The sequence below is a fragment of the Scomber japonicus genome, chromosome 11 (assembly GCF_027409825.1).
Source record: "Scomber japonicus isolate fScoJap1 chromosome 11, fScoJap1.pri, whole genome shotgun sequence".
Classification (NCBI taxonomy): domain Eukaryota; kingdom Metazoa; phylum Chordata; class Actinopteri; order Scombriformes; family Scombridae; genus Scomber; species Scomber japonicus.
Window position 1 is genome coordinate 25,223,791 of NC_070588.1, and position 22,401 is coordinate 25,246,191.

General features: G+C 41.4%; 1 protein-coding gene across 1 annotated transcript; it reads left to right on the forward strand.

The window, feature by feature from the left end:
- Positions 1-31: 31 nt before the first annotated feature.
- rif1 (replication timing regulatory factor 1) lies at positions 32-21,606 on the forward strand. Its single transcript, XM_053329205.1, has 36 exons — positions 32-157; positions 710-758; positions 1,896-2,032; positions 2,126-2,204; positions 2,312-2,408; positions 2,530-2,660; positions 2,748-2,842; positions 3,728-3,917; positions 4,018-4,110; positions 4,622-4,760; positions 4,873-5,024; positions 5,651-5,759; positions 5,860-6,045; positions 6,751-6,861; positions 7,426-7,488; positions 8,402-8,505; positions 9,777-9,863; positions 9,963-10,036; positions 10,617-10,797; positions 11,425-11,532; positions 11,631-11,780; positions 12,143-12,242; positions 12,346-12,635; positions 12,829-13,031; positions 13,177-13,270; positions 13,379-13,510; positions 14,416-14,561; positions 14,661-14,750; positions 14,840-14,894; positions 16,057-19,209; positions 19,296-19,424; positions 19,505-19,591; positions 19,827-19,942; positions 20,080-20,230; positions 20,333-20,459; positions 20,733-21,606. The coding sequence occupies exons 3-36, from the start codon at positions 1,917-1,919 to the stop codon at positions 21,002-21,004; spliced, it is 7,410 nt and encodes a 2,469-aa protein (XP_053185180.1). The 5' UTR covers positions 32-157; positions 710-758; positions 1,896-1,916; the 3' UTR covers positions 21,005-21,606.
- The last annotated feature ends 795 nt before the right edge of the window (positions 21,607-22,401 follow it).

Genomic DNA, 22,401 nt, shown 5'->3' on the forward strand with positions numbered 1-22,401 from the left:
TGGTGGTTTGGCGCCAGCGATTTCGCGGGGTAAAAGCACAAGGCGCAACAGAAGAAGAGAGCTAAAATAGAAAAGTGTAACACTGCGGAGGGCAGACTTCCACTCTTCACACACTGAGGAGGACTGCTGGAGCCTTTTCTTTACCGGGGGGTTGATGGTGAGCGGTGGAGGGAGGCTGCGTGTGTGTATGTGTATGTGTGTCAAACAAGCAAGTGTAAATATATGTTTGTTAGCTTTGTTTGTTCGTGTATTTGTTTATTTGTGTGTCGGAGAGTGTAAATAAACACCTGGCAGAGGATAGGTGAAGCACAGTCCTCCGCGGTGTGAGCACACAAAGTGTTGTCCGCCTGTGTGCATCAAAGTTGGGCCAGCTGCAGACTCGACATGCAGCCTGCTAGCGCTGCTAATCTGTTACAGCTAGTTAACATTAGCAGGCTTCTTGCTACTTTCCTGTATGCTTCAACATGACTACTGTTAGGGGTTTATGTGTCCTTAAATAATGCTAGAGGCTAGTTTTGGCAGTATGTTGAAGTTTTTAGTCACAGCAGGACACTGACTTGTTGTGATTCCTCTGAGTGTCCGAGAGGATGTTGCTAAATGGCCTCGGGTAGCATTCAGCAGCAGCAGCAGCAGCAACACACACTGAGAGACTGTGATGTTCACACATATCTGCAGAGTTAACATGTCTTCCTCTGCTCCATGTTCACAGCTCTGGATAGAGTGGAGGGTGAACACAACTCCACATACATCTCAGTGAGGTATGTCCATTAATTTGTTTTCTACCCCATGGCTTCTCAAAGTGAGGTGCAGGGACCCCCAGGGGACACTGGACTCTAGGGGGTTCCCAGCTTATTGTTGGTATCCCCCATCCATAAGTAACACAATGACAGAATGTATGACTGTTTTTGGTCATAATAAAACATCTAAAAGTACAAATCTTATTATGATATGGGAGACTGGGATAAAATCTTATCAAATTGGGGTCTGTGGTATAATTTCTGTCAATTATGACAGCACTGTGAAAGGTTAAGTTTGTGTTGCACCTAGCAACATCAAAACAGTTTAAACTGCTTTACATAAGATATAAAAAAGTCATCAAGGTGAGAGATAAATACACATAAAAGACACAGGATTTAAAAAATGTAATGTACAGCAAAGTACAAAATATGGTGTAATTGTGTTAGATTAATTTGATTTTAAAGATTTGGAGCAAACCTCAAGTTCTCTGGGAGTTTGTTCCAGATGTACGCTGTGTGAAAACTTAATACTGTTTCTCTGACCCAGAGCTTAGCAGACATACCTGTACCAGATCTTGAGTTATTAACAGATGCATAACTGTCTTCTCTTATCATCTTGTGGATGTTAAAATTTAGGTCTCAGTCCATGCATAAACCAAGATGTCGGCTTGGTTTGAGATTATTAATAACTGAAGTTGTCCTGCTTTGACTCAGCAACTTCTATTTTTAACCAGAACTGGAGTATAGACTTGAGTGAGTTATGAAAAATGTATGCAAATGAGTGGGTCCATCATGGAGAACTACAAAATAAAACGCTGACATCACAATTTTTCAGAGCCTCATATGATGTTTTAAGATGGGTTGTTTAGTCCATGTCCCAAAACTTACAGACTTTCAGTTTATGCAGCAAATTCTCACATTTGAGAAGTTGAGACCACAGAAATGACTCTAACCATGAATTGATTATCAAAATAATTAGCTAATTAATTCCCTGTCAGCTGATTAATTGGTTAAAAAGCAATTTACATTTTTACACAAAATTCAAGGTCTATTTCTAATGATCATAACATCTCCCCCTATCCACAACCACTCACTCCCTTGTTTCCTATCATAACTAACTCCCTCCTGCTTTTCTCCACCTTTTTTTTTTTTTTAAAGGCCTTGCGGTGGTGAGTAATAATGATGGCGACGGCGGGGCCTCCCAGCAACTCCAGCTTCCTCCCTCTGCTGGAGTCTCTGGAGGACGGTGCTGCCGGACAGTCGGAACAAACAGATGCCTACCTCACAATCGCCAAGTAGGTCGCCAGTGCTCGAACAGCCTCTAGATTTGTTGAAGAAGTCGTTATTGTTGGAATTTGTGAGGGGTAAAATATTTTCTTTATTTGCAGCCGGCTCAGCGGAGAGGAGGGCCGTCAGTTTCTCCCTGCAGTTGAAAAGCACTTTCCTCGTTTGGGTAAAGCCATCTTGGTGAGTCTTTTTTGCACGTCATTGATATTTATAGAACTCCTAAATGTCCTGTTTATTATGTTAAAATATTATAATTAATGCTGTTTTTCGTTTCTTGTTGTTTCCAGGCTCACATAAGCAGTCCCAACACCGACCTGTGCCAAGCTGCCTTGCAAGCTTTAGGGTTCTGCGTGTATCATTCTCACGTGGTCTCTGGAGTGCCTGGTACACAACTTTTTAACTTGAAAGATCACATGACATGGTGGGATCACATGATTATGGCTTTGAAGTTGCTGCTTTGAAAGTGATGATCCTTTTTTTTTTTTTTTTTTTTTTTGTCTTCCAGAAACCTTCGCATCAGAAATACTATCAGCACTTTGCTCCTTGGTGGTGAAATCGACAGATAAGAATACGTGCACTAGAGCATTATGGGTCATCTCCAAACAGAGTTTTTCTCCAGATGTGGTAACAAAAAAAGTAAGCGTCAGTAGAGGTTTGAATGAAGACAAATGTAGTGAAGTTTCAGGAGTGTCATGCTGATGTTGCATTGGTTCCTCTGCTCAGGTGCCTCGTATACTGGAGACTCTGGAGAGCGTGTGGAGCAGAGAGGACGTCCAGTCTGTTGTAATGGAGCATGAAGCATTGAACGTTGTCATCAGGTAAAAGAACATTTAGTCATGGTGGGGCATTATTGAATGGGAATACTAGTTTGTATACTAGTACTACTTTGTTAGATAGAGGGAATGAATGTGGTTATGCGTCTGCTTTTGTATTAAAAATGAGCAAAGTAGTACAAATCGGACAAAAGTTTTATTTTACAATATACATAGAAATATTAAATATTGTAGTTTTTTAATGGTCTGACTTTAGAGTTTAAATTTGAAACACTGATTGGGTCAGATTAAACAAAACGTTTATCAGTCATAAATAGCAATATTTAACTTCTGTAGCTTAATTTTTTTTAAAAAGGTGATTGTAGAGGAATGAGGGAAGTATTTCTTTCTTCAATACTTCTATGTCTTAGTATCACAATAAACAGCATTGAGCAATATTTAGTGAATCTGGCATATAGGTGCGTCTTTGTATTGCCTCTTGTTGAAGGTTCAGGTCATGACTTGAAGCAATTGCAATATTTTTTTAACACTTTAATCTCTTGCAAGGTCATGTTATGTTAAGTCAGTTATTTCTTCCTGGTTGCAGTCTTTTATCCTACAGTATGTAACAACACTAGAATGTGAAATAGATATGTGCTAGTTCAGTGACACTCATCTTTTTGTCCCTGAAAGTTAATGTGTTATTTCAGTGTACTGATGGGTAATCTTAAAACCCTGAATGGAGGTCATCTTTATTTCTGTCCAGGCCCACCTCCACTTTAAGACACTGCAGGAAGAAAACTGTCAAATAAATGAGTTACCTGGTTGCAGTGCATGTGTGTGCTTTTGTTACACACCATAACGCAAATGTATCTTCATTAGATTTTAAAGAAACTCCAATAATGCTGAATAAACAGCAGTAATCATTTATCTTTTGTATATTCTTCACAGGCTGCTGGAGCACGTGCCGAAGCAGATGGGCGAGGGAACGGTCCGGTGGGCGAAACTGGTCATCCCGCTGGTGGTGCACTCTGCCTCCAAGGTGCGCCTACGAGCCGCGGCGGCCATGGAGCTGGGCATGCCTCTGCTGCTGGAGAAACAGACGCAGGTGGCCGGCATCATTGAACCCATCATGTCTTCGGTGAGTAGTAACAACACATCACATTTTTAAATTTCTTTTTGTTTCCTAACATGAGAAACTGAAACTGTGCTGACATATCTTTTGTGTTTTGTCTTCACAGAAACTGATCCCAGAGCTGCAAAAGCTTTTCATGTCCAAGAATGAAACAAACGTCCTGAAGCTGTGGCCTTTATTCGTTAAACTTCTAGGGAAGGTAAAGCTCATCTGCCCTCATGTTCTGTTTTGTAAAGCATTAATATGTGAATCTGTGACTGTGAATGTGGCTCTTTTTTTTTTTTCTCCATAAATCAACATTGTCCATGGAGGAAGGGGAATTAGACACACTAGAAAAGTTAAAGCAGATCAGAAACATTCTTAGCTTTGATTTAGTTCTGCTACTAATTATAACTTAGGCAGACTTTAGGCCAAGAAAACAGTGAAAACATGATCAGCATCCCTATTTGAAACAGCTGAGGATGAGTTAGTCCAGACTGCAGTGTGTTCTCTGGAAGTTTTCCAAGGTTGAGATCAAATACTTGATACTTGGGGGGAAAAAAAAAAGAAGTCTAAGATCTGTCTTGTTAGAAGAAGTGAAAATCTGCAAGTTATCAGAAGTGTGAAGGTAGTAATTAACTGTCATTAATTTCCGACAGAGAGCTGGACATTTATTCAACTGTTTTTATTATTTTATTAATTATGTTGAACTTTTGTGTTTTTATGCACAGCTGCTCCACAAAGGAGGCCCCTTCATCAACTCCCTGCTGCATCTGGAGGAGCTCGGTTTCCGTAGCTCGTCTCCCACCATCAAGAAAATCGCCTTCCTCGCCTGGAAAAGCCTCATAGACAACTTTGCCCTCAATCCAGGTGAGCATCTCATCCCAGGTTTTTCCTCTCAGATCAGTCCTGGACATGATTTGAGCTCTTAGATTTAGTTCTTCAGAGTTTTAACTTCTCCCTCTCTTTCTCTCTCTCGCAGACATCCTGTGTAGCGCCAAACGCATGAAGCTCCTGATGCAGCCCCTCATATCCATCAACGTGAAGACGGAGGCCCTGATGCTCACCAAGGTGGAGGTCTGGTGGTACTTGGTGGTGCAGCTGGGAGCCAACCTGTCGCCCAACTTTGATCAGGTTCGACACGAATAAAAAAAAACAAAAAAACACCACCTAGACTCTATCTCAGTTGTCACATCTCTCTCTCTTCATTGTCTCTGTATCATATAGGCTGAAGGTGATGCTGCTTTTACCGTCATCACTTCATGTTTTGTCTCTTTAATGCTTGGATTTTATAAAAATGTGGTTTTGCGAAGTCCTGATTTGTTTGAAAAGGTCTTAAGAATACACAGTAGTAACCATTAGAATTAGCTGTAGTTACAATTAGTTGTACTAAAGTCAGAGAGCAGCTCAAAGAAAAGTGTGGCGGAGGCATGTGAATAATGGCTGTAAATGGAAGTCCAGCATTTAACTCAACTTGACGTGCCAGTGTTTTACTGCTCAGTGGTTACTTGTATAAAACCCGTTTGCACACAAGTGGGCGAGAGAAACAGATTGTTACTGTTTGCTTAGCAGTTAGGAAATTGTGTCAGTGGTGACAAAGAAGGATTGTTTTTGTGTCAGTAGTCTCATGTTGATGAGGTCAAACAGATTGAAGACATACATCCAGTATAAAAAGCTTACTAAATGTAGATGATTGTTGTTATTGCTTTAAGCCTGTTTATGAGTTTAGACATTGTGCTGTTGTGTGTGTCTCTCTCCAGGTTTCTGTCCCTCTGCTCCAGTCCACCATTGCAGCAAACTCCTCTTCTGTCCCAGGCACCCCCGCTAGAGCTCAAAACGGGGTATCAACACCAGGCACACCCAAGACTGGTACGTTTCTGCACATCCACTCTGACACATAAGTCTCCTGAGGTAACACAGCCTGACTGGTGGGGAGAGTATAATTTGTTTTTTTGTTTTTCCCCCCCAGCTACTGCCGGCACCTCAGGCTTCAACAGCTCGGCCAACGCCACCCTGATGAGCCTGAACTCCAGCGTCCAGGCTCCCACCACCTTCCCCTCCATCCAGGTGCTGGGGCTGGAGATGCTGCTTCATTATTTCCTGGGACCAGAGGTTGTTACCACGGCAGCAAAGCACAAAATCATCCTGAGTCTCGGTGAGAGTCGGAGTCACACGGTCCCTCGTTGTACATGCACTGCTCCGTCACAGGCGGATCTCACACCTGTTACTTCTGTTTCTGTTTGATGTTCTTCTATATTTTCTCCTTCACCTGAAGCTCTAAAGAAAATCACAATCGCACAACATCTTAATGGACTCACACTGGCAAAGTTGACAGTATACCACTGTAATGTGACGGACGTAACATACAGCAGGTTATAAATGAAGTGCAGATGTAGGGTATTGTTGGTATAGCCTTGCATATTCAAAGTTTCCCTTTTTAAACGGACTACCAAGGCAGCAAATTAGGAAATGACCCGGCAACAAAAACAGTGATTCTTCTATCTTCCACTACTTATAAATAGCCAACAAATAGTAAATGGTTGAATTTATTTACACTACTTTTGTGCTTTTACTTTTATATGTATAATACTTTTATCCAAACCATTCCCTAATAGTACGGAAATAGCTTGTTTCAGTCCTCTTCCTTCCTTATCAGAGGCTTATAAAGTGGATGAGGCAGCTTTCTAGTTGTATAGCTCGATAGTTTATTTACATAAATGGTCATGTCGATGATTCAGCTTCATGATCAGACCAGCATCTGATTCGTCAGCCTCTCCGTTGTCTAGCGTATGATAGGTCGATAAATAAACACTAGAATGAACATGTTTCACCACCGTTCTCTCTCTTTCCTCTCCTCCAGAGCCTTTGAACCACCCGCTCCTCTATGCCGCCTCCTCCTTCACTAAACACGCCGCCGCGCTCATCTCAAACATCAGAGACGGCATCACCAGCGTCGGCCAAGAAGCCCCAGGTAAACCTCACCGTCCCGTCTCCACCTTTCCTCCAATCAGCATCCAGCAAAATGTCAATGATTGTTAGTAAAGTAGAATTGAACCACCAGCAGTAGGAAGCTGTGTGTGTTAGTAAATGCTCAGAGCACATAAAGATGGACACTCTGACAGTTTATTAGTAGAAAGCAAAGTGTGAGTTATTTGACAGAACTAAACACATTTACAGAGAAGTACATTTTTATGGTATGAGTAGGGAGAGGGTTCATTTCTCTGAAGTCAGTAAAGTGTGTGTGTGTGTGTGTGTGTGTGTGTGTGTGTGTGTGTATATATGTGGTAATGTGATTCATGCAGAAACACTCTTTAACTTAATGTAATGAGAAACCTGGATTTCTGACTCAGGATAGAGGATTAGAGAAACTGAGAGCATCCTGATATACAGACTCATCACAATTTGCCTGAATTTGAAATATATTAAGTCTAAATATATCATCCCTCTCAATTACCACAGGTTGTATTTTAGAGCACATTTACTGATTTGTTTCTGTATTGACCTGCTCTCATCTCCTCTCTTCACCTCCATACAGAATCCCTTTTGTCTGTCTTATGGACCAATCTCGTTCGTTTTGTCAGCTTAACTATCGAGTCTGGTAAGTACTCTGGTGTTCAGTCACTCTGTACTCTGTGTGTGTGATTTGTAGAAAATGGATCTCAAACTCGGAGTCATTTGTTCCATTTTTTTGCAACAAATGCTGGTTTATAAACAGTTTCCTCTGTTCTGCTCTCTGGTCCAGTTGCGAAACCTGGACTGTTATGATGAGAAAATACCACAGACATGACAAAAATAGAAGCTGTGGGTGTCTTTGTTCTCATCTAATCAGACTCAGACTCCACTTTTAAGTCTGCAGTATTTTTATAAAAATATTTGATTTAAAACTTTAAAAAAAGCAGAAAACTGATCCTAATAAACACAGAACAGCTTCCTGTGATTGAGTGACTTTGTTTGCAAATTGATGAGATGCTTTTGCAGAATATTGGTTTATTTATCAGCATGCTTTGTGTCTTTTATTGCTACATTAATGGATGTTTCACTGCAGAGCCGATGAGATGAATCATGATCACTTGCCTGTAATTTCCACATATGAAATAACACACATAAATGGTCTTGCTTTACGCCAGCGTCTTTATAAACTGTTCTTTCATATGTGATTGTGGACGCTGCTCAGCAGGGTGGGCTCTTAAAGTTGTGGGTCCCGCCCAGCAGCTCCACATAGAGCACTCTGATTGGGTCTGGGCTCCCGTCAGTCGGGGGGAGGACCAGCGAGACCTCGTCCTCGTCTCCCGCCCGACCCATTCTCACTGTCATCAGTTTAAGTCGGAGCATTCAGAACCTTTTTTGGGTCTGGATCGCTGTGAAGAGATAAAAACACTGAGGGGGTCTCCCCCCCCGATGATGACCCTTCAAAAGTCTTAAAAAACAAGCCTCTGTAAGGATTTGTTTGTAGTTTTCATTCTGCTGATGTGTTTTTGTAAATGATTTCTATTCACATGTGTGTCTGTCAGTAGGCAGTAAGAAGGACCGTCAGGGCTGTGAAGTTCTGACTCTGATGCTTCAGGCTCTGCAGAGCATCGTCACCTCTGAAGCTCTGCCTGCAGACAGAGTCCTGGTAAGACTCAGCCCAAAACATCTGCCTCATCTATTTATGTACTTTACTCACCTCACTACACCCACAATTCAACTCTACTCATTTTATTCATTCATTTGTTGCTCCACATGATGGTTGGAATCTTCAAAGAAAGTGTGTGTGTGTGTGGTGTGTGTGTGTGGTGTGTGTGTGTGTGTGTGTAATGATAAAACTTGAGCACAAGTATTTTATAGTGTTAAAGTTGGTCCACACCAAGAACTGTAGGATAAGTTACTAGAACTAGAAATTGTTCTAACTGAAGTGGATGGCGGTGATGGAGTCCACACAGCATCTGTAATGATAATGACAGTGGTGAATGATGTAGTTTGGGATCACTTCAGAGTGATTTGATAAAGGATAGGAAAGCTGACAGCCAATCAAAATCTTTCCCATAGCCCATACAGCACCACACAATCTGCATCCAGCCTGACATTTCTAGTAAAACTCCTATACCTGCAAATATCGTAATTATGGCTGACTTAATGACTGATGACAATTTAATGCAGCTTTGCTCCTCTCTCACCACACACTGACGTTACTGTATACTGGAGCAGGATCACACTGTCATCAGAAGTCATTTCTTTTTTAGATAGATAGATTCTCCATTATCACGTAAAAAGCAAAGGTGGAGGATGTTTTAGGCTTCATGTCTGTGCTCATACTGTGTTTCTGCCACAGTGCAATTAAAGCTGCTCAACTGTGCGCTTTTTCACACGGCACTTTGTAGCGTCTCCCACTGTCAGTCGGTGCAGTTCGGTCTATAAATAAAGAAACAGCTCAGCAACTAGTGTCCTGAAATACACTTGAGAAACACATTGAATCAGCACCCGCCCTGTGAACCTGTCTGCCTTTCCTTCTTTATTTCTCTGTATAACATACAGCAGTAACAAGTTAATATCCATTTTTATTAGCTGCTGGAGTGTGCAGTGTGTGCTAGGTGCCACTGTTTACAGGGAGTTATTAAGTGTGGATGCTCACATTGTTATTGTTACAGTTATAGTTGTGGTTATCGTTGTTGGTGTGGACGGCCCTTTAGTAACAGTTAGTGTTGTGTTTTGATAATGAATTCTGCTGGTCTGTTGGAACTACTTCAAGTCATGCTCCTTTTCTAAATTAAAACAACTACAGCTTTGGGTTACATTCCAGCTCATCCTGCTTCTTTCAGCTGATTGATCGAAGTGTATTTTGTATTAACAGTTGGAAGTTTTTGTCGTTGAAACTGCTTCAACACAAATGTCTGTCTGTTCCTCCAGATTCTGTTTGAAGCCACAGTGAAAGGCGTTCCCCAGAGAGTCCTCGGCTCTGCCTCCTACCAAGTGGGCAAGATGGACGTACTGAATGTGAGTGAGAGCTTCTGGATCTACATTTTTATCACTTTCATCAATAGTTTTCATGGAAATGTTCTCAAAAATTTGATTTTTTGTTTTCCTTTGTTCCAGGGAACGCCGGCTCTGTACCTCGTTCTTCTCCTGTTCAACAGCAGCATGCTCCCTGCATATATAGAGGATGAGAGGTGGGACTCATTCTTTTTTTTTTTTTTTTTTTTTTCCCTAAAATGATCAGTTGAGCTCACATCTGTAGTTGGGTTCTCTCAGTCCAGACCAAATCTATGGTTGCCTGTTTAGTCTGTGAAGGTTATTCACTGACTCACTACAAGTCAGTGAAGAGTTGTTTGGAATTTGGGAACGTCCTTTTCAACAGCTCACTAATGTGGCATTCACAGTTTGATAAATACTTCAAGTTTTTCTAGTCTCGCAGTTTAGAGCCTGGTGCCTGATTGTCACCTGCAGAAAGTTTTTTGTCATAATTACAATCATTATGAGATTTAAAGCAGTTGAGGTTTAAAGCTACTAAGCTAGAAATGATCATAAGTATTATTTTTGACAATACTTGTGCTATTACACTAAATGATCTGAGTAGAATGTTATAGAAAATGCTTTGGTGCTTTAAACACAAATATAAAATGAGGATGTGAGTTTGAAATGGTGCACCAACACATGCATGCAAGATTTAGATTTTTTTTTTTTTGTCTCCCACATCTCAGCCCTAAAAAAAAAAACAGCTTAACATCTTTTTTGTATTTGTGTCTGCAGGTTTTTTCACTGCCTTCAGACTCTGGTGGGCTGTGGCCTGTCTGGTCCCACGTCCCCTCTGGCGTTTGGGGAAGCGGTGCTGGGCGCCATGAGCAACAGCGCCGCGACTCTGCAGAACAAGGAGCAGCTGTTGAGGATGTGGAGCGTGATGGTCAGCCCGCTCACAGACACCATCACACAGGTACACACAGAAGCACTGACACTGAAACTCACAGCGGTATGGATAGCTAAACAGAACAGACAATGAAGGTTTTAGTTTCTTTGTCACTGATGAGAACTGGAGAACAAAGTCTGATTTTGTAAATGAAGTTGAGGAAGGATGCTTGTTTAATATCTTTTTAATTTTCATCTGGATTTTAGTCTGCTTCATCTTGAACTGCAAGTTTATTTTGCAGTTTCTTCACAATCTATAAAACTCTTCCTGCCACAATAGTGTGACACTCTTCTCTCCACAGATATTTTACTGAGCACAAAAGTAAACTATTAAAAGTTGTGATGGAGGCAACATGAAACAGCTGTATTATCTCAGACCTTTTCTGTTTAGTATTATTAAATATTTAGCTTGGACTGGTAACCTTTTGTTTTTTGTACCTGATTTGAAGTAGAAACATTACAATGATTACAACACAGATTACATAAGTGTTTTTTCTGGGGAAAATATTATTGCAGCACATGAGGTTGAAGGTGAGGGATCACAGGATGTGTGTTTTCTGAGCAGGCCTGATGGCAGCAGAGCACTACATGAGTTTTATGTCAGAAATATTCTACATCTTTCCTTTTTTTTTAATTTTTTTTTTTTTTATAACAGTCTAATGAAGTCAACCAAGGTGATGCCCTGGAGCACAACTTCAGTGCCTTGCACTCTGCCCTGCTGTTCCCAGTCACTCATCTGCTACGTGGTGCTCCTCTACAGCAGGTCTGTACATTTTAAGCTACTTCACTATCATACATTCAGTTTGGCCAACAGTAATGATCTGATTCTCATCTCTGCATGTTTTTGTTTTTTTCTTTCAGGCATCCCAGAAGTCCATGCTGTCTACGTGGTCCAAACTGTACAAGGTGTTTGCCCGCTGCTCAGCGCTGGTGGTCACAGCGGAGGAAAACATCTGCTGTGAAGAGTTCTGTGCAAAGATGGCCGCCACAATCGACAAAGATGCCCTAACGGTGAGTAGAAGGAAAAAAACCCATAAGTGAATACCTAAACAAATGCATATGACAATGGATGGTCATTTCACAAATATACTCAATTTAAAAGCTACCAACCTGGACACAAATTCAGTAATTAGGTGGTAAAGGATGCAAAATTATGAAAATACATCTGCTGGTCCGATGTTTTTGTAATGATTCACCCTCAAGTTGAAGTCACTATTTTGCCACCACCAGCAGTATTGTTCCACAGTCTAGCTCACATCTGAAAATTTGGGCACATATTTTTAAATAAATGAGGAATGACAAAATAGAGACTGGTAATTTAGCATGACATTTATTGAATTTAACAGTCTTGTAACCCTTGTGTGATCCTCCAGGCTCCTTCGACATTGAACGCCGTTGCCAGTATCCTCCAGGTCGTGGTGGAGTGTGTGGACTTCTCTCCATACACACCTCATTTTCAGCAAAAGCTTAAGTGTAAGGAAACTTGAGCTCCCCTTTAGTTCAGCCTTTATATAACCCACTCTCCTGATTAAAGGCCTCTGTATGAACTTTTAGTTTTCTTTTTTCTTTCTTCCAGCTCCTCACACTCCTGTAATCTGGACAAGAAAGAGGAATAAAGCTCTGGGGAACTTGTCCACCTTCCAGTCGCTGCTGATACAATGTCTAGACGTCTATCTGGAGGACCCCGAGGCTTCCGCTGAGCCCACAGGATTGGCCCTGGTCTCCATCCTGTCTGCTCTCTTCACAAACCTGGTCCTCGCTATCGCTGTCCAGGAGGCGCTAACATCTCTGATTCAGCCTCTCACTGTCTTCTACAAACAGGCTGCCACCGAGCCGCCTAAATTCACCTCACAGATTCTGGCAAAGGTGGGTTCTTAATCAACACTGTCTTCACAAACCCTTTTTATAAGACTTTCGAGTGGCAGTTAATATCATTATAACTGCAGCTAGCACAGGAGTTAGGAAGTGACACGTGAAGAGAAGGAATACTGATATTTGTTAAAGCATGAATGTAAATGAACACATTTTAACAGTTTTATTTCCGCTCTGCTTCCTGCAGTTGGAGAAGCTACTCGGGGAAGTTCTCGGCTGCCTGCAGAGCAGCTCCACTTTGGCCTGCGATGATGAACTCTTGGCTCTGCTGTCTCCTCTGCTTTGTGTGGTATTTCCTCACAAGAACAAGCAGGTCCGCACGTCCGTCGCCCACTTCTGGAACTCTACCTTCGCCAACTCTGTCAGCCTCGCTTATCCAGATGAGCTCAGGTGAAAATCTCCATGTCATATTTATTGCAATCACATTTTGAGCCAGAAGAAAAGGCCACATGTATGTTTTGTTTTGATTTGAATAAACAATAAATGACATGAGATCTCCAGAGTTGAGATTATAATCATCTTTTTCTGTACTCAGACCAATCCTGAGCCAAGTAAAGCAAAAGACTCCAATCATTCTTCCTGGCTTTGAGGCAGTCAGTGTTCCTGATGAGCTCAGTGGACAGTATTCAGTGAGTTGGCCTGAACACCTTCTAACCTTTTTTTGGTTTAAATTCATTTAGTTTTAATTCACTACTCTGTCGTTTTTCTCATCTGACTGATGTTTTTTGTCTCTTCAGAGCGAGAGTTCCCAGATGGAGACCAAGCTCAGCGGTATTACAGTTTCTTCTGTGGGCAAGAGAGACTCACTGCTGGGAAAGACTCCTGAGCTTAAAGACAGGAGGTCCGCAAAGACTTCCAAGCCAGTTTCTGTAAGTCTAAACTCTCTTCCCAAGTCTAGTCTAAACTTTAATATCAGTCTAGACAGCATCAGATAAAGAGAGACGTTTGACCACTACACGAGTGCCAATGAAAATGTCAACTGTTTAAACACGACTGGCACATCCCACACAAGGTCTGACCATCAGTGATAACGTGAATGTTTGGTCTGCGCTCCATTTTCAAGAAAAACAAAAGATGTAGTGTTGAATAGGAAACTATTGCTTTTCTGTGGGCACCTCTAGAGAGAGCATTACTTTAAAAAACAAGTTATTTAAAGATTTCTGAGCCAATCTTATTGGCATCTACTAAATAAAGCAGATCCAATGTTGATCGTGTGGTTTCTGTACTCAATCAGCCTGGCAGTGTTGTAGCGCTGCTCTCTTATACAGCAGCCTACAGTGCGTGAGTGATCCTGGTAGTCAAAATACAGGGAGATTAACCAGGTTTCATTTTTACTTTTCGACCTTCAGTCATCTTCATGTTTTGAGTGTTTTAAAGCATTTAAAACTGAGATAGTAAAAAAACAAACAACTTTATTTAACAAGTTCAGAGAAGTTTTACTGTCTGTAATTTGATGACACTTATTATTGAAAGAGAAGCTCCATTTAAACCTGTGTAAATATTCATTAACCAGTTTTTGATTATTGTAAATTTAATTTGTTATAAATGTTGAACTTTCATTCATTACATATTAATTATTTAAAACAGCTCAATAGTTGTTGGTAACAGCAGATGACCAATATAAAAGGGTCAAATTATCTTTACCATCACCATCATGCTATATGCCCCCAAATATTGCAAGTGTATGTCCCCCAAACAAACAACTTGACTGTTTTTTTTTCACCATTGCACAACTTTTTTGTGTTTTTTCTTTTCTCTTTTTCCCCCTCTGCAGACAAAACTGGATTTTGGCTCTCCCAAGCCTCCCCGCAGAGAGGTTTTGGAGGAAGAGGCCTCTATTGACTTTGTCTTCATTCCTCCTGAGACGACGAAAGAGAGAGTATTAACAGAGCACCAGAAGGAAGTGAAGAGGACTAAAAGGTCAGATTTGTCCTTTCTGGTTGTTAATCTGTCAGACACTTCAAATGTAAAAAAACATTGCTGAGTGTAGAGCTAATTTTTTATTTTTTTATTTTTTAGGGTTGACATCCCAGCCATGTATAACAACCTTGATGCTTCTCTGGATACCACGGTGTTCAGCCAGTACACACAGAGCCAAGAAGATTCAGTGTAAGTTCAAAGCATCTGTTACCAAAATCTGAATAAATCCCTGCTCTCCCATAAAGCTGGATTCATAGATTAAACCATTTTTCCCACAGGGGCAAACTGCCAACTGAACAAGAGGACATGGTTGCCAAGGAGGCTCCAGGCAAGGTAACGAAACAAACACACACCAACATAAGGAACGAAATAACACTGGCAGGAAGGACTCCACCATGGTCCTGTCTTGTCCTGGTTTCTCTAATACTGTCAGAACAATACAAATAAAAACGGCTCCTTACACATCGTTTCTCACAGCACTTTATACCCGCCCCACGTGTAGTTTTAAGTATTGGTATCATCTCCAGGTCAAAAATCTTTACTACAGAAATCTTGAGCATTAATTAAGTCAATTATAGATAGTGATGTCTCATAACAATAGGATGCCATCAAAATAAAGGTAAATGAGGCCCTAAAATGTCTACTCTTTTCAGTGGGCAGAAATCCAATCAACAATCTGTTGATTTTTCGGGTTTTTATTCTTATTCATTGTGCATTAGAGTAAGTATGATGGCCCAAACATCTTCCTCCTGATCCACACCCTTAAGCTTTTCCTGTAGCATACTGGACCGTTCCTGGGCCAAATACGTAATTTCTCCAGCATGCTCTGGGTCTGCTCCAGGGTCTCCTCCCAGTTGAACGTCCCTATAAGGCGTCCAGGAGGTATCCTCATCTGATGGGGGAGAAAATTACAGTTTTCTGTTATCAGTTTCAGTAGTCCCAGTTTATTTTTAAAGTACATGGAAAAACAATAAATTATCAAGCATAAAATGCTTGTGAATCCCAAAGCAAAACAAATATTACAATATTTATGGTCTCTCAAGCATAGTTATTGAGCTGCAGGGTCTAACATTACTGACATTATGAGATGTATTTAATGAAAAGATATCGTGGTCGAGACCGAGTTATTGCTATCACTGAACTGGTAGAACGTGAAACTGCAATTATCTACAGCAAATGACAGATGCATACCTCATTATTACTTTACAGTGTGGTGATAGTGTATTGATATCATAATAAATTGCGTTATTTTTCTCATCCTGAAATGTTTACATTTTACTTTTCAAAGTAACCACTGATGAAGTAATCCATTAGATCCATTATAGATCCATTGGAACACAGCCATGAGGATTTCAGTAGCAGTTGAGACTGGTCTGAAACAATAGAAATCATCGTTTCTTCATCACTATAACTATAAGAGCAAACAGAGATGCTCTTAGACTTATAACGGATCTTTTGAGGACAGATTTATTCACTTGTATTTGGTTTCTTTCAGGTTTCTCAGGAAGCTGTGGCAAATGAGGAAGAAGCTGACGTTCAAACAAAAGAGACTCAAGACTACATGAGCCCCACAGCAGTGGAGAATCAGACAGAAAACCACAAAGAGGAAGAGATGATACCCCAGTCGGCAGATGTTTCAATGGAAGAGGACGCCAAGAATATCAGCACAGAAGACATGGATACAAATGCTAAAGAGGGCACCAGTCCCAACATCTCAGGCTCTTCAGATTTGGTCTCAGGAACTCCTCAGAAACCCTGCAGCCGTCGCCAATCCTTTATTACTTTGGAGAAGTACACTGAGGGTAAATCTGCTAGCCCCAAATCTGCATCTACGTTTACAGGTCCCCTCATAAAGACCACCAATAGCCAAGAACGCAGTGACGGCCTCAAAACATCCACCCCTCAAGCTTCCCAGACAGTCACTGGCCCAAACTCTCAGGACTGCCATTCCTCACAGACAGGACAAATTAACTCGCAGTGTCTTGAGAACAATCTCCAAGAGTCTCCTCGAAGGCCCAAAGTAGACTCTGGGAAGAAAAGTAAGCCTGTAAGGCTAACTGATAGACTGCCAAGTGACGCAACAGAGGATGAAGATGTTATCCCAGACACCCAGACTGAAGCTGAGGTTAAGGAGAGTACAGAAAAGTCTTCTACATTAGAGGAAAATTACCCCTCAAGCCAGGAAGGTGAATCTCAACAGAGTCTGGATGAATCTCAATCCTCCGAGACCCAGACCTCTCCAGGTGAACCCAGACGATCAGGACGCCCCAGAGTCAGACCTCTGCTGCCTGGAGAGAATACAGAGGAACAGGAAGAGAAACACATGCATTTGAAAAGGAGACGTTCTGGAGAGGAAAATAAAGGGTCAACCCCACTACAAGGCAGACCAAACACGAGAAGTAAACAGGCTGCTGAGGAGGATAGTGGCAGAAGACGAACAAGGGCTCAAAGTGACTTGAACAAGTCCAGTCAAACTAACTCTCAGGGTAGATCGTCGAAGAAGATCAGACTGTTCAACAATTCTCAGGATTTCCTTGCTAAACCTGAACACAAAAGGAGAAGTGCCAGAGATCAGGAGTCCAGCCAAACTGACACACAATCTGAGCATGAAAGTCAGTCACAGAAAAGGCCTCCGGGTCGTCCACGCAAATCATTGGAGAAAAAAATTTTGCCTGACAAAGAGTCCAGCCAAACCAACTTACAATCAGATACACAATCTGATTATGAAAGTCAGTCACAGGAATGGCCTGAGGGTCATCCACACAAATCATCAGAGATTAAGGTTTTACCTGAGAAAGAGTCCAGCCAAACTGCCACACCTGAGCTTGAGCTTGACCTTGTGGAACAGTCCAAAAAGAATGAAGATGAGTCAAAGAAAGATTCTCAAATGGTCACTTCATCTCCTCAAACTGATAACCAATCCCAAGAGCTCAAGCATGTAGAACAGACCAAAAATGAAAAGGTAGATTCTCAGACAATCTCCTCTTCCCCAACTAATGGAGAGTCACAAGATAAAACAAGCACTACAAGCCAGTTGGTGAATGAGGAGATGGTCAAAGACCAACACCAGACAGTAGAAGGAACAGATGACAACCTTAGTCAAGAGGACTCTCAAGTGATCACACCGTCATCTTCTGATAGCCAGTCTTTGCGTAGAAGAAGAAGAAGTAATGTAGCATCTGAGACAGCCGAATCGCAGGACTTAAACAACTCATCCAAAAGGCAGAGTAGATCTAATTCTCAGACAATGGAGTCAGTTGTCAGTCAGGCAGAGCCTAGAAGTGGAGGTAGGACCAGAAAGAGCAAGGTACAAGAGGAACAGTCCAAGTCAAGTCCAGAGAACTCTCAGTCATTAGATAATTCAGAATCAAGCCAGTCCTCCCAAGGAAGGGGCAGATATTCAAGACGAAAATCTTCACCAGCGTTGGCAGCCAATATGGAGTCTTCAGAGTCTGAATCTTTGGAAGCCAAAGAGACGCCTTCAGTGCCCAAAAAGAGAGGAAGGAAATCTCGAGCGTCTCTTGCAAGTCCTCTCACTATTGAACCCAAAGACATGATTGATGGTAATATTGCTAAGATTGATTCTGATATTTCTCAAAAGGAAGATTCACAAGGCATAGAAACAACTAATGTAACAGATTTGAATTCCCCAAAAAGCCAAGATTTGCAGGGCTCTGAATCCCTCCAGGTTACACCTAACATTGAGGAGCAAAGTAATGAAGGAGGACAAATGGAGGTGGAGGCTGACACTGCTGTACCATCAGAGCCTGTTGTCATGGACAAAACTGACACTGAAAACACAAAGGACAGCAGTGTGTCACCTCGCAAGAAAGACGAAACAAATGCTGATTCTACGTCACAACAAAGTGACATTGGAGACTCACAATCGGCCAAAATGCTTGAATCGGTTGAGATCAGCACTGAACCAATTCAGGAAGACTTACCATGTGGCACCTATGACTTGCCTGCTGGTGACGTACCTGCTGGTGACGTACCTGCTGAGACAACAGAGGAACAACAGGCCTCAGCGTCTTCACAGGAGCAAGTGGCTGAAGTGGCTGAAGTGGCTGAAGTGGCCGAAGTGGCCGAGCCCAATGACACGGTTACAGAAAACGAAAAGGAATCGGATCAAGACCACCAAGAACATCCAGTAGAGGACACTCCCAGTACCTCTTCCGGACAAAACCCAGAGGAGTGTCCAGATGTCATTGATGAGCCCTCAGTGGAGGAGGAACAGCCTGCTCCCATCGTAGAAGACAAATCAACAAACCAGCTCACAGAGGCCAGTTCCGGTGAAGACGTCACACCTCTGGAGGACAGCAGTGGTGACAACAAAACCCAGATTCTGGAGTGTCAGGATGAAGAGAAAACTCAGACTTCTAACTCTGAAAACAAAGGAGTCGTAACATCGGCTGCTGCTCTGAATGACGTTTTTGTCATTTTAGAACCGATGCCCAAACATGTTTTCCAAGAATCTCCAATGAAGCAGAAAGACCTGGAGGCTTTGATGGAACCTGACGTTGGTCAAAGTCCCATCAGTGGCAGGACCAGAGGAACCTGGTCTCCCTCAGCCTCCCCTTCTACTAGTATTCTTAAAAAGGGCCAGAAAAGACCATTAGAAGAGGAGACTCCCTCACCTCTTATCAAGGTAAGTGGATTGTAAAACATAGTTGGCTCTTCATATAAACAAGTTTCACTGCACAAACCTGGACTTTGTTGTCTCCAATTTTGCAGTCCCGCCGTGTGTCTTTTGCTGATCCCATCCATCAGCAGGAAACTGCAGATGACATCGATCGTCGCAGTCCGGCCATCAGAACCAGCTCCCCCAGAAGATCCAGAATTAGCAACATTCCACAGCCCAAAGTATGAATGAGGTCTACATGGTTGTTAATTGCTATATTTCAGTACCACAGGAACCTAATACCTTCTGCTCTTTATTCTAGTATATTACAACTCCAACAAAGGGCCTGCTAATCCTGAGTCCCAGAAATCTACACAGTCCAGGTTACAAGAGCTCCAAGAAATGCCTGGTATGTACACGAATAAGAAATGAACGTTCACTATTGTCATCATGTTTTTAGAGGTTGTTGGCGGTAGAAAAAACCCAGAAACAAGCTGGATTGCATTTTTATACATCATGCAGAGATGGAACAACATTAGCATTCATAAGGAACTGTCTTTGTCCACCATCTGTCAAATATTCATCCTTGTTAAAGTTCTTGTTTGGCATTATCTGACCCACTGGATGTTTGACTTTTCCCCCAGATTTCTGAAATGAGCCAGGAGCCTCGACCTGTCTCCAAAGACTGTATCTACCCTGCCCTTGTTGGCTGCTCTGCACCCGTAGAAGCTGTGCTGCCTCAGATATCCTCCAACATGTGGTGAGTACACCACAGGGTCCAGTAAAGCAAGAGGACACATCATAAATCATAACTGATCATCTGTATTCAAATATGAACTTGTTTTTGTATTCATGTCGAGCCTAAATGAAACCAAATGCTGATAATTGTCCTCGTAGGTCTCGTGGTTTTGGGCAGCTTGTACGAGCCAGAAACATCAAAACAGTGGGTGACCTCAGTGCTCTGACTCCCGGTGAAATCAAGACTCTGCCAATTCGCTCCCCAAAGATCTCAAATGTTAAGAAGGCGCTTAAAAGCTATGAACAACAGGTATTCCACAGATCCCTTTTTTAAAAAAAAGAAGAAGAAAAAAAGATGAATAAATGAGATGAAATTCTTAATTGTATTAAAATATGAACGATTGTCTTTCAGCGTAAAGGACGAGGTCTTGAGGAGTTGAAGAGTTTTGATGAAACCGAGATGATGACCTCTGAACTGGAGGAGACGAGCACTCCTCACAACCAGGATGAGGAGGATAAGACCTCAGGAGAGACACTAGGTGGGTGTAAAAGCTTCTATATGTAAAGGTCCTCACTTACTCTATTTGAACATTTGTTTCTAAAGGTGACACAACACTTAAAATCAGTGTCACTGGGGTTATGCTGTTCAAATGAATCTTGTAATGCATCCTATAATATCCTGGAGTTTGTGTAAATCTACATTCACCCTATGATTAAAGCACTCTTATCTATCAGCACATGGAGTTTAAGCATGTTTTCCAGAATGTCAAACTATTCATTCAAGTATGTAAACAACATGTTTCTCTCTGCAGCCACAGAGCTGGTGGATGAGCCCGTTCCTGTGGATGGGAGGATGGAGGAGAACCACTCCGGGAATCTGAAGCTTGACCTGCTGGCTGCAGGGGAGCGGCCTAAAGGACTTGTGTCAGAGGTGGAGGCCCTGACCTGCAGGATGTCACCTCTAGAACTCAATCGCTGCTCACCACAGCAGCTCGTTCAGATGCACGAGGAGTTAGGAGGGATGATGAGGCGCGTGGTGGTGGAGCTGCAGACACGGGTCTGCCAGACAGATAGCAAACCTTGAAGAGACTGCTGCTTCTGCTGGAGGAGACGGCAGCACGGACATAAAAGGCACAGGACAAGATCAAACTATTGGATTCATTGAGACATTATCTGCAACAGTACATCATTGCTCAAGTTAAATCAACTGAATTGACAAAGGAGGATTTTATGCTTTTAACTGGGTATGGTTTCCCCTTTTTCTCTGCTTTAAATATTTTAAAATAAATACTAAGTTTTATGATCTTATTTCTCGAGCTGTAATGCAGCATATTTTTAAAGACACTCAAAGGGAAGCACAGTCACACTTTTTAAGCTGTGTTGAAGATGAAGTCAAGTTTTTTGTTTTGTTTTGTTTTTTATAGTGCTAGTTGGAGACAATGGTTTTTTCCTACTTTCCTGTATAGACTTTGTAATAAAGGACTGATGGAAGACAAATGTATGTAGAAGAAAAATAACTTTTTTTTTTTTTTCTCCACACTTTTTTTGAATTTTCTACTTATTTTTTCTCATGTCAATTCATTCCTTCATTCCTCTGTGTGCCTGTTTTTAGGCTGTTTACAGTTCATCTGTGCCTTTGTATATTTTGTAGCATTTCTCTCATCTCACTTAATATCTTCTCACATTTTTTAATTTCATGAAATAGACGGTAATAGACGGTCTGCACTTCAGTATTTGTGGTTTTTAAATACTTCAATAAAATACAGAACTGATATTTTTAAAGCTGTTACATTTTCATACTTTTTGTTTGGATTCCATTTTATATGAATGTTGCTTTGCTCAGAATGATGTTTTTCTTCCTGTTTTGAATTGGAGCATCATTCTGCACAGTGAAGCTGTGAGAGTGATGTTAGGAGGCTGTTTTCACATTGAATCTGTTGTAGGGGGGAAAGTTACTGCATGATTTGTTACCTCGTAACTAGTTTGGCGCCAGTAAACAACTTGGACAAGTGTGATGTGGAACCTTTAAAGTCTTCAGTTCTCATAAACTGAGAATGGACTTTATAGTGAAGTCAGAGACATCTTGTGTCCAGCAGTTAAAAATGTTTTAAAGAGAAATCTGGAGCTTTCAGTAAGAGGAGGAGTAGATGTCATTTTAAGGATTTTAATGAGATAACTGAACATTTCTTTTGTAGAAAAAAAAAGATTCCCTCCACATTACTAAAACATGTGGAGGAGATGTTTAATATTGTGCAGGAACAAAAAATTCTGCACACATAGACACCCATAGTCAGTTTTGGGGAAGGACAGTTAAAAAAAATTAGACTGATTTATTTGACTCATTAAGTGCATTTATTGAAGAAACAGAATGTACACTGATATACAAATATGTGATACTTGAACCATTTTTTAAAAAAATACCTCAGATAAACAGGTGTGCTGTACAATTTTTACACTCAGATGTTTTTCATAGATTTTTTT

What these genes read in the sequence shown, in the direction of transcription:
- rif1 (XM_053329205.1), top strand. Translation starts at nt 1,917, where the DNA reads ATGATGGCGACGGCGGGGCCTCCCAGCAACTCCAGCTTCCTCCCTCTG. An exon ending in CAGCTTAACTATCGAGTCTG is followed by an intron (nt 7,489 to 8,401) that starts GTAAGTACTCTG and finishes TGTGTCTGTCAG; the next exon opens with TAGGCAGTAAGAAGGACCGT. An exon ending in GCTTATCCAGATGAGCTCAG is followed by an intron (nt 13,032 to 13,176) that starts GTGAAAATCTCC and finishes TTCTGTACTCAG; the next exon opens with ACCAATCCTGAGCCAAGTAA.